Genomic DNA, 12,936 nt, shown 5'->3' on the forward strand with positions numbered 1-12,936 from the left:
AACTGAGCAGTGTGTTGTCTTGTCCTGTACTCCAGCTCAGATCCTGGGGGTGGGACCAGGGACTAGGAAAGGTGGAAAACAGGCCAAGGGCATCAAGTCATCTCAACTACAGCCCAGATTTGTCCATATCCAATTCCTGTTTTCTAAAACTGAAAGGATTCACTGTCTCGCACTGTTTAGTTCAAGTTTGTGTAAGTGTTGCTTTTTTTAAAGGATGTTATTAAGAAAATAATTTATTAAAAATACTTTTATTTTTACTTTTAAATTAAATGAATTATGTGTGTGCCTGTGGATATGCTCATGTGTGTGCACATGCATGTGGAAGCCAGAGGCCAGCCTTGGGTGTCACTTCAAAGGAGCAGTTTTGAGACAGTGGCTCTATTGGCCTAGAGCTCAGCAACTGGCTAGGCCTGCTGGCCAATTAGGCCCAGGGATGCTCTTTCCTCTCCACCACCGGGATTACAAGTATGTGCCGCCATGCCTGGCTTTGACCATGAACTCTGCTTACATTTCACAACTCGTCTCCCCAACCTGTTAGCTGTTTTCCTCATGACTGTGATTCTGACTCTTGGAAGGTGAAATCTCACCTCGGTTTTAATTCGCATGTCTCTGATTGTTAATGAAGTTGAACAAACATTCATTGGCCACTCGTACTTCATTTTTTGGAGCACTGTTCACTTCGTTGGCCAGTGTATTGAATTGTTTTGGGGGTTTTTTTGTTTAGTTTTCTGAGTTCTTTGTATTTTCTAGATATTAATCTTCTGGTTGGTATGTAACTAGAAAATATTTTCTTTCATTATGCAGGGTGTCTCTTCCTTCAATTAACTCTTTCCTTTGCTGTGTAGAAACTTTTTAATTTCATAAGGTTCCATTTGTCAGTTGTGGGCATTATTTCCTGAGCAACCATAGTATTATGCAGGATGTCCCAATAAGGATTTTCCCTAACAGCTCCAGCTCTCACATCAAGATTGTTGATACATTTGGAGCTGCTTTCTGCAGAGAGGGACAGATAAGGATGTACTGTCAGTCATTTGCACATGGATATCCAGTTTCCTCAGAACCATTTATTGAAGAGGCTATCTTTTTTCCAATGTGTGGGTTGGGCACCTTGGTTAAAAATCTGGTGGCTATAGTTGTGTGGACTTAGAGGCAGTTCCTTTACTCAATTCAATGACCTACATGACTATTTTTGTGGCAATACCACGCTGCTTTTGTTCTTATGTCTTGTTCTGTAGTGTAAGTTGAAGTCAGATATCCAGCATGATTTTCTTCCTTAGGATTGCTTTGGCTATCCAGGGTCTTTTGTGTTTCCATATGAATTTTAAAGACTTTTTTTTCTATTTCTATAAAAAAAAAATTGGCATCTTTAGGACTTATTTTTATTGTTTTTAACTCTATGGAGGTGTGTGGGCACACGTGTTTGCACATGTGGGTGTGAGTACATGAAGCCAGAGGTCTCAAATCCCCTGGAGTTAGAATTACAGATGGTGATAAGCCACCCAATATGGGGACTTGGAACTGAATCAGGTCCTTTCGTCAAGCAGCAAGGGTTCTTAACCACTGATTAATCTCTCCAGCATTTTTTCTTAACTTTTTTTTCTTTTTGACACAGGGTCTCACTATGTAGCCCCTTGCCGGCCTACAACTCACTATGTAAACCAGATCACCCTTGAAATCACAGAGATCCACCTGCCTCTGCCTCCCAAACCACCACACCCAGGACACTGGAATTTTGATGGAGACTGCACTGAATGTGGAGATTGCCTTTGTAAGGCAAACATTCCCACAATGCTTCTAGTCCATGAACATGGAGGCCTTTCCATCTTCTCGGGCCTTCAGTTCTTCAGCATTCTAGATCTCTTGTTGTGAGCTCTTTTCACTGCCTTGTTTAAGTTTATTCCAAGGAATTGCTGAGGCAATTTTGAACAAGATTTTTTTTCCCCTAGTTTCTTCCTTGGCATGCATGTTAGTGTTATTCAGGAAGGTTATTTGATTTTTTTATGTTAAGTTTTTATTGTGTCACTTTGCTGAAGTTGTTTATCAGTTAGAAGTGTTTTCTGGTGAAGCCTTTAGGGTCTCTTATGATCCAGAATCATATCATCTATATATAAAGATACTTTGATTTCTTCCTTTCCTATCTGCATCCCTGTTTCTGTCTCTTGACCTATTGCTGTATCTAAGACTTCCAGACAACACTGAGTATTAGTGGAAAAACTAGACATCTTTGTCTTGTTCCTAATTTAATGGAAATACTTTGAGGTTTTTTTTCCCCCATTTTGCTTAATGACGGCTCCTGTGCTGCTGTATATAGCCTTTATTCCTTTGAGATGTGTTCCTTCTATTCCTAATCAACTTTTGACTTTTTGATAATAGTCATCTCGAAAGTTGTGAGGAATGGGGCAATGTGGTTTGATGTTTATTCCCCTGGTGATTAGGGATACTAAACAATTTTCATACATCTACTAGCCACAGTATGTGTTCTCTGGGAAAATGTCCATTTGGGTTTTTGGACATTTTTAAATTGGGTTACCAGGTTTTGGTGCTACACAGTTCTGAATTTCTTGTATATTTTGAACATTAATGTCTTATTGTATGCAGGTGTGTAACTTTTTTATCCCATTGCATAGGTTGACTTTTCATTTTGCTGATTGGCTTTCCTTACAGAAATTTGTTAAAGATTTATTTATTTTATAATTCAGCATCTGTGTCATCTCAGGGTAACAAGAAAAGTGAGAAGACACAGTCCTCCCTAGAAGTCTAGCTAATAAATACAGGAAATGCTAGAATCTCACAGTCAGAATGTTAGAACCTCCAGTGAACGCCAGTTCTAAACAACTATGGCCTATGACTTCTAAACACATTTAGGTAAAATACCTCATGGGATGCTTTATGATGGATGAATCAGGGTTACAATACCTAGACATAATGAAGAATCTGAACACTAAAAGACAGACACACAGTGTACCTTCTGAAGTGACGTGACAGGAAGTACATGGCATCACCACGCAAAGTATTTCTTCATAAATACCAATACTCAAAAACAAAATTTTTGAGAAATGGTCTCATGTATCTCTAGCTGGTCTTGAACACAATAAGTAGCCAAAGATGACCTCCAACTGCTAATTCTCCTGTGTCCAACTCCTGGGTCCCTGTGCTACCATACCTAGTTTATATGGTACTAGATAGAGAACTTGAAGTATATGCTAGGCAAGCAGTCTACCAACAGCTACCCAAAATACATCTGTTCTCATTTCAAATCGTTTCAAGTGTTCATCACAGCACAGAGATCGACCCAAGAAGGTTGTAGAAGAAACCATGGTCTCAGGAGTCAGCTGAGAGTTGACTGTTAGTTCTATAACAAGAATGTGCAGGGAGTGGAGGGAAGAAAAAATGAGGGTAGATATGATTAAAATACATCGTGTATTTGTATAAAACTGTCAAAGAGTAAATTCTTTGAAAGATTTTATATATGTATGTGTATATGTGTGTGTGTGTGTGTGTGTGTGTGTGTTTAGATGCACGTATGTATGCATGAATGTATGTCCAGGTGTGTGCCTGTGAAGGTCAGAAAAAGGAATCAGATCCCCTCTAACTGGATTATAGGCAGCTGTGAGCTGCCATGTAGGTGCTGGGAACTGAACCCGGGTCCTCTTTAAGAGCAGTGAATGCTCTTAACCATTGAGCATCTCTCCAGCCCCTAGGAAGCCTTGTTCTTCGATCAAGTCCCATGTATTTATTTTTACTGTTGTTGTCCATGCGTTCGGTACATTCTCAAAACATAACTAGCTGGACTAACGTCAAAGAGATTTTCTCATTTTTTCTAAAACTTTTCTTCTTGGGGTTTTAAAGTTTAATGTCTGAAACCGTTTTGAGTTGGTTTTGTTTGCAGCCTAAGATAAAGGTCCCTTTTATTCTTTATTCTTTTATGTGTGTGCATTTGTGGATGCTTAAGCATGTGGAGGTTCAGGATCCATTTGCTTCTGTCTCCTCAGTGCTACGATTACAAGTTGCTGGGTTGCCTTTGCTCAGCCTTGGCGCAGGGGGAGGAGCTTGGTCCTGCCTCAACTTGATGTGCCATGCTTTGTTGATGCTCATGGGAGGCCTGCCCCTTTCTGAATGGAGAGAGAGGAGGAGTGAATGGGGAGAAGGATAGAAGGGAGGGGGGAGGAAAGGGGGGTGAAACTATGGTCGCTATGTAAAATAAATGAATAAAATTAATTAATAAAAAAAAGTATCTATCCCCAAGCCCAGCTGTTTTAAGTGGGTGATGAGGATCAAACTTGGGGTCCTCTTGCAAGCATTTTCCCAACTGAGCTCTCAGCTCCAACTTTATTCCCTTGCATGTATGCATTCAAAATAAATATTTAAGCTATGATTCCGGCAACTCAACATTTAACCACTGTGAGAAGATTCAGGATCACATTTAGTTTTCTTCAATTCAAATACATACATACATATGATAACATATATTGAAGAGTGATAACCTACTTCAGAAAACTGAAGGCGTCTGTGGAACCCCAGAAAGGAATGGCTTTTGTAGGAGTTTTAGACTGAATGATCTACTGCACCTCCCTTAATCCTTAAGTTGCATATTCATTGCTGTATTTTCCTCTAACTGCTGTCACTTCAATTGTCATGGAGAATAGGGCAAATCAGGGTCAGTTTATATAAGCGCCATCAATCTGAAGAACTTCATCAGTCTTTATTTCAAGGCATTATGCAAAGAAAACTGACATTAAGAGAGCCTTAACTGACAGCAAATGAAATCAATCAGCAAATCACTAAGCCATAATAAACTCACTCAATTTGCAGATAACCCTTCCCGGTCCAGGTCTTCACCTAGGCAGTCCATCAAACAGGAAGATAAAATGAATAGCAATTCTGGTTGTAGCACTTGAAAGTTCAAGTGCTCACAGACTCCGGTCTCTTAATAATAAGCCACAAAAGGTGTTAGCTAGCAAGGTTACACTTGTGCTTAAAATTGGCTTCAAAGATGAGAAAAAATAGAAAAGATCAAGTTTAGGATTTAGTTTTTACCTTTTTACATTAATGGCAATAATTGCATCATACATCACTTTTTTCTATTAGGGCCACCTACAACTGAAAAGTGTAACATTAAAAAAAATCTGTGCTTTTTGTTTTGTCATTTTCCTTTTTTGCTAAGCGCATATCAAATATTTTGCACAGAGGCAAATATTGCCACCATTCCACAGAGTTGGAATGTGAAGTCCAAACCAAAAAAATGTAAATAATGTACATAACAGCAACAAAAGGGGTTTAAAGGAAAATACAAAAAGAACAATAATGGCTGAAAAACTCATCATTTAGATACAAGTGTATGGTGAGTATCCCCCACCCACATCTTGGCAATGACTTTAGACTACGCTGGAATGGAACACTGAAGTTGTTAATCGTTTATTCTTTTGAAGGCACATGTGAACACATCCTCAATCAAAAACTGCCGAGTCAAATCACTAAACTATTCCTCAACGTATGTAGGTCACTGTTCCTGACCCAGACCTCTCACAGCCCAGTCCAACAAAGCCTCTGCTCATACAGCACTTCCTGATGTGGAAAGCACCTTCACACACACATCGTCTCATCGATCTTCCCACAGTCCTGTGAGCCAAAGCAAGACAGGCTTCCTCACCCTTCCAGAGGTGGGAGTGGAAGCTTAGTGATGCTGATGGAGTTGCCAAGGTGGTGAAGTTAGAGCCAGGACTTCAGTCATGATTGTTCTGCCTCTCCACGTGTTCTTTCTAATACCCTGATGCCTTGCTCCTTAGAAAATGGAATGACTTTATCCTTTCCAAATGCCATCTGTTAAGAAACTACCATCCTAATCAACATGATGTTTTAGCACATTTGGTGACAAACAGAAACCTGAATTCTTGAAACTTCCAACATCTGCAGCGTCTGGTTTGTTTGCTTCTGTCTGAGAAGAGCATCTTAACGTGGCTGGACACCAAAGCATCTTAGACCTGACCCAGGAACATGCACCAAACATTAAAGAAAACCATTTCAGACGTGCCATATGCTCCTCACAGTCACCCCAAAATGCCCCAGAAGGGGATCCATTTCACAGAAGAAAAAACTGATGGGCTGGAAGAAGGAAGCGCTAAGAGCTCTGGGAAATGGTAACTGTGGCACCGAAGCCCAGCTGCACCGTTGGCACCCAGAGAATGATAATCCATGTTTATTCTTTCCAAATGAGGATAAAGTTATATCCCATCAGAAGGACAGTGTTGTACAAAGGAATGAAAATCCCTGCTACATACAACCTGTGTTCAGAAGGAAGGCTTGAGTCAGCTCCACAGCAGAGGCACACAGCCTCTTCAAATTTCCTTTAATACTGACTCTGCTAAGGTTTTACTTTCTCCCAGAGTATGTTTTCCTTAAAAAATGTAATTACAAAATTAGAAAGATTACTTTGTAAGTCGTACCCATTTTAAAGTACTCCTAGCAGATTCTACACAGTGTTAGTTCAGGTCACTGGTACCAGACTGTTCCCCCAGATGACACAGTTCAGCATGTGCGTGTGCGGCAGTCATGGAACTGTGAAGTCCGCAAAACTGCAGCAGAAGCTTCTGCGATTCCATTATTTGCCCTCAGGTCTCATTTTTTCCGTTCAAAGGCAAGGAGACATGAGAAGTCCCAGTGTGGGGAAGGGGTCAAACTTCTGACCGGAACAACACATACAGTGAGATGTGAAATATCATATGCATGAAATATTTTTTAAAGCACAAACTTAGCAGCTTTCACCAGACAGTTTCTGGCTAGCAGTGTCCAAGACTACATCTCATCAACTGCGTTAAAGAAAAACACCTTATCATGACAAATCATTTGAAATAAAACACAGAAACTCAGGGAGAAAGGAGAGCATGTTGTCTTGTAAAATGGGCATGCCCAAACAAAAAGATAACCATGTGTTACTGGGTTAAAAAGAATACTTGCAGAATAGTATGTGTGGTCTGGTTACTATTTACATATGGAAATACATTATAAATAAATGATACTTTCTTATGAGCTTGTATTTATGGCTAAAAAGAACAAGAAAGATATATAAAAGTTAGCTCTGGCCGTCTGGATGCCAAATTTTAGGTGATCTTAATTTTCTTTTAGACTCACTGGGGGTATGATTTTTTTGTCTTTCATGTACAAAATGCATAATTTTTTAAAAAAAATTCAGTTTTTAATGTTAGCAAGTTTTATGGCAAGTTACGTTATTTGAGACAAATGTCACTATACACCAAGGTATATGATACTGTCATAATATTACAATATATGTTATAAAACTAATGAACAGAGTAATAACATTTTTAATCAGATATGGTTTTTTTATTTTAAAAAGTAGTGCTTGTTATGTTTAACAAGATTTTCACTCAAAGTGACTCATTTTCATGTTTAAAAAGGTAATAGTTCTCTGAAATTTCACGTATGCAGATGGGATGACATAAGAGGAAAATATCAAGGAAATGCCAAGAATGAAGAAGTTTCTTGCAGAGCGATTAGACAGTTGCAGCATTGAGAATGCCAAGACAATGCATGGAAAGATGTTCTGTAGGTGATGGCTGGTATTTCTGTTCTCAGGCAGTATTTATTTCATCCTTCTTCAAATAAAAAGTTAAAATATTTCCTTCAGAACGTTCTTTATGACTCATCAATAGTGATACAAAAATAGCTCAAAGAAATTGACAGACCTGGTAACAAATAGAAATGTAAAAAGGATGGCACCCCGGAAGTCATGAGTAGAGCTTAGAACAAACCCTGTGTGAGCAAGGCCTGCTATGACACGATGGTTTAGGTGTGATCAATGATTACTGCATTCACGGGGAAGGCTGTGCTGTTTAAAAGTCTTTCTAAATAAGTGGTTGCAAATGAAGACTTTCTTACGAATACATAGTTATGAAATATACCACATTTCCAGAGGTATAGTTATTATGCATCGAGTCCCTTAGGAGCATATACAACTGTGACAAAAACCTCGCCCTGAGTGACCTTGCCAAGCACATGAAAGTCCTTCACCCATGTGTACTGTGAGCCTCTTCTGCTCAGAGCTCTGAGGCTGCAGCATCAACAAGGCTGAGTTCCCGATTCTTGAAGCGAGCATGCTTGGGGAGCTCTGACCAAAATTCAGTATTTACAATGTATCTGTCACTCCGCACTAGTCAGAGTGGAGGAGTCCATTTAACCGTCAGCCAGTGCTGAGCCGGGAACTGCTGTTCTTCTCTTTAGAGATGAAGACTAAAATAGACAAGTCATGAAACTTACTTACTTAGCCCTCTTCTGGTTTTCTGTTTTCCCACAGTTTCTACACAAACAAAACTATTTTATACAAAAACCCTACTCTCATTATTTTTCTCTCTTTGTGATCTTAAAATACAAGCACAAGCCAGTGGACCATGCTTTGCAGAAAGTAAAGGGCATGATTAAGAGCAGAATGGTCTGGTTACCACCCTATCATTAGGTGTCTAGTCTGCTAATACCTTACATCATCTCAGTGAACTCCAGCTTAGTCCTTTGTAAAACAGAACCAACTGCTCCTGGGCATGGGGCTAGGTCAGAGAGGAGTAAAATGGGAGCAGTCAGAGTACTGGCCAGTCACAGACTCTGAAGACGCTCTGCTGCCCAGAGCAAAGCCACACCGCACGGGAGCTCCTGGAGTGCTTACTGTCCAGCTGCTGCTTATCACTGAACCGTAAGGAATACAAACATTTATTGGTTACTTGTCAATATCTGCTAGATATTAACAGCAATTACAGATTAAAATTACTTAAAAACATACTTCGGGTGATAAGATAAAAAATGGGTATTATCTTTACATAGTGTGAACAGAATGTTTTTTATTACAAAGTCCTCTGCATTCACACTGCCCATTTTAGTTAAAGCTTTGGTCTGGGTGGTTTAATTTTTCTTGGCATTACAGTGAAAGTTTGAAAGGCTATTAATTGGAATGTAAAAGCACAGTTTTTAATTTGCCATAGGCACTTGGACAAGAAGTTTCACGGAGGGCATGACCTCCCTGGAAAATCACCTGGCATAAAAAGTAAACAGGAAGTTAAAGTAGACTGTACTTGAAAAAGTACTTCAGCTTTTGAAGAAACTATGAAGAAAGGATCGTAAATAACCATCCCTTGAAACAGAACGGATAAACACCTTTCAGTAGTGAAATGAGCCTTGTTGTTCCCTCACCCTCAGGGGGTTTCAGGGGGATGGGATGAAGTCACCAGGCCCTGCCTGTGACCTCTTACCACTCTATATTCACTGCCCATTCACTGCTATCACAGGCCTGGAAAACTGGTACAACCCACTTTGTAAAGAGACATTGAGAGAAAAAGCTAGCATTTCTACATCAGTACATTAAAAACATACCTGTATTTTCATTTTTTCTAGCACTACTCACAAAAGTAAAGATATGGAATCAACCCAGGGTTCTATAACATATAAATGGATGAACAGTGCAGCACATACACATGTTGGAATATTATTAATCAATATGAAGTAATATCTTGTCAATAATAATATCCACAAATAGAAAGGATTAATGTCCTGGCAACACAGATGAAGTAAGCTGGGCACAGACAACCAAAGCCCCATGTTCTCATCCATGTGTGGAAGTTAAATGAGATGCTTTCAGTGGTGAGAGAAAACTGACTGCTGAACCGGAGAAGTGAAGAGGGTGGGTGCCAGAATTCGGCTGCACAGTGTGGTAGACGTAGTTTCTAGCAGTTTGTTGTTTCCAAATTACTAGAAGAAAGGATTCTGAATGTTCCCAACACAAACAGTAAGGTCTGAGGTGATGACATGCCCCTAACTATCTTTATTTGATTGTTCTCTACGGCTACATGTTGTATATATGCATGAAAATACTGTACTCACAATTACTATGTGTCAATTAAAAAGTTTTAAAATACTGAATTCCTAAAACGATGTAGTTAGAGTGAACACATACATTATCCTGTAAAAAGTTGAAAAGTATATTTTTCATTTTATTTGGTTATTGAGTGGAAAACTAGATCTGTAAATTTGTCTACAATATAGCATAGCTATGACCTACACACATATATAGTTAATACCTTCTAAATGGACTAGATAAGTTTCCAAGGTTTTACTATCATCTCTTTCACGGCTGTTTAACTCCTCGGCGTCAGACTGAGCACGTCAGCTTCACAGTCAGCTACTCGGAGACTTACATTTGTTCTACCTCCTACCAGACTTTGATCTCAGGAGAATGACCTGCTGGGGTGGTTGTTTTCTAATTTTAAAATGGAGAGATTGCCACTTGTCTGGCAGTCACATTAGAGAACTGAATGGGTTGACAAGGTCTGGTACATGGAAAGTTCACTGAAACGGAAGCTGCCATCATCCTCACCACATCGGCATCAGCATCATCAATTGGATTGTCTCCCCAACTTTCTAACTACCCATATATTACTAAACTACAATGTGTCCTGTGGACAGCATCAGAAAACTTACCTGAGCATTTAGGTATGTGGTAACGCGTACAACCGTTAGAAGAGTTAAAGTATAAATCCCTTACATTTCTTTCTTGCTATTTCTATATATCAGAACCATTGAGAATTAATGCTTTTACCCCCAAAACAGCATTCCTAGAATAAGTTTCCTTTAAATCAATAAGATCTAGTTCAGGGGAAAAGATCTTTATTTGTGAATTTTGACAAGAACTAAGCCTTGTAAGAGTGAATCAAGACAGCCAAATACAGGATTACTTTACACTTACTAAAAAAAAAAAAAAATCTCATCATATCGTATTCAGGTCTATAATAAATTTGTAAATATTGATAATCAAATTTAAAACACACATTTAATCTTGTCCTAAATAATGGTAAAGAAGCAATGAATATTTTTGTTTGCAGAGGATGACCCAGGCTCTAATAGCAGGTTATATTACTGTGTAGAGCATGCAAAAGTTAATACAGATTATATGAACTAACATTTGTCCAAAATTAAAATTAAACGTGTAAATGTTAATAGTGAGTTAAAAAAAACATTTTGCTTTTAAATATATTGGGCAACATAGAGAACTGTTAAGTAAGGACAATCTCCTTTGTAATATCAGGCTTCCTATAATTTACATAATACTAATAAATATTTTCAAATGAAGGCTTTGGGCACTAAAGGAAAAACAAAGCATGTGCTGAATTTTATCTTTTCCAACTTACAATGTAACATGAACTTTAAGGAAAATGATCACAAAAACGCAATCATGCCAGAACAGGCTAGCTACAACATTTGAGAATGAATGATTCTGAAATAAGTTCCTGAATTAAGTTTAAAGCTATCCAAGGTTTCATGCCTTGGTATTTTGAGCTTTAAAATGAAATGGCCCAGTTTGCACACTGTAGTGCAATGCTCAATAAAACTAAATATTAAGAGGACTCTTGAATGCAAAATGCAGCTAGGCTCTAAGTTTTTCTGAAATTAAAATGTGGATATATTTTAGAATTAACATGGAAATTTTTCAGATATCCTGAAAATTTGATGTGAAGTAACTTGTTTTAAAACAACAAAAGCGACAAATAGAGAATAGCTTGAAAAGGTAGCAGCCTAATGTCTTACCATCTCCCACTGATAGGAAAGTGGTTCTTTTAATATTGCACTTTGACATAAACACATACTTTTCTTTGTGAAATGCTTTTCTACGTTATTTTAATAGGCTATTTCTGGCTTGAAAGAAACATGTTTTTATGCTACATGCTAGAAAACATTTATTTGCATCTCATCTAAATTATTCACAATACTTGGAGGCTTGTATTCTCTTCTAGTTAGTACAATTTAGTTTTCTATACATTTCAGTAGCAAACAATGTTATTTAGATGCTAACCTGGCATGCTACAACCTCTGGCCCACCCTTGAGCCCCTCCATTGCAAAGGTCTCCAGGTGCAGTTTGGGTAGCTGCAGGGTGAAGTCATTCCTACTTGCTGCAGTCCGTGACAGCGAGATCTGATCTCTGACCTAGAGGGAAAAAAACAGCATCAATGGTAATTCCCCTTCAGACACATTAACTGGGATGAACTGGGTCCCCTTGAGCCCACTGAGTGGACTTGCATTGATCGCTGGACCTGAAATCCATGAATAAATTTAGGACTAATTGATTTTTCGTTGCAAATAAATCTCTAATTCAGAGTGCTGGGGGAGAATGTTAAGAAGAAAAAGCATCCTTCTGCTTGAAATGAAGAGGGGAGAGGAGGCGCAGGAGCCTTCTGATCAAGCCGCTTTGAATTATTCTTCCTCCATTCCACTCAGAAAAGAAAGGGGGTGGATAACAAAATCAAAAGCAAGCAGCAATCCCCTATTATCACTTCTTAAAAGTGTGTTTAACTGATATTAGATCATGTGTGTTGTACACAACAGTTACTAGGTACTGAGTTTTAAAAGGAAAACTTCACTATACAGACTCTGGAATAAGAACAAATACACTCAACACAAAAGGAAACTCAAAAATACACAAGTAAGAGGTTTGTTTAGCCCTCTTATACTTCTAAAATTGTAGAACTTAATTAAACTTATGTCTTAACAATAAATACATAGAAACCGGCTTGGTCACAAAACCTCTAAATAAGATAACGGAAATAAAATCAGCAGCGTTTGTGCTGTAGTTTCAAGTATTCCGAAAGGTAAGGATACAAGCACATCCAGATGCAGCTCTAATTCAGAGATGCTGAAGGCAGTTGGTATCACACTGCCACCTTCTGGACAAATCGGCATACACACAACAAATACAAAGAGGCCCCAAGATTTAGCCTTATGAGTCCTACAATCCAGTTTGCATTTAAGATAAAGTTCTCACTTTTAGTCAGTCAGCTGAATAAGATGAGTTTTCACTATACAGACATATTTTCTAACTTTCCATATACTTGGGTAGGTCTTTAAATGTTTTTTTTTTTTAATTTGCTGTCATATACTTAAATACT

At 38.5% G+C, this 12,936-nt stretch overlaps 1 protein-coding gene across 3 annotated transcripts in view; it reads right to left on the reverse strand.

Moving 5' to 3' along the window:
- Ccdc171 (coiled-coil domain containing 171) overlaps positions 1-12,936 on the reverse strand; it is a 314,303-nt gene that overhangs the window by 59,331 nt on the left and 242,036 nt on the right. For all 3 annotated transcript variants that reach the window (XM_052716877.1, XM_052716878.1, XM_052716879.1), the window contains one exon: positions 11,846-11,977. In XM_052716877.1, coding sequence (XP_052572837.1) covers positions 11,846-11,977 — 132 coding nt within the window. The remainder of the gene's footprint in view (positions 1-11,845; positions 11,978-12,936) is intronic.

Source organism: Peromyscus californicus, unplaced genomic scaffold, assembly GCF_007827085.1.
Source record: "Peromyscus californicus insignis strain IS unplaced genomic scaffold, ASM782708v3 Scaffold_5__1_contigs__length_169319896, whole genome shotgun sequence".
In the NCBI taxonomy this organism is placed as follows: domain Eukaryota; kingdom Metazoa; phylum Chordata; class Mammalia; order Rodentia; family Cricetidae; genus Peromyscus; species Peromyscus californicus.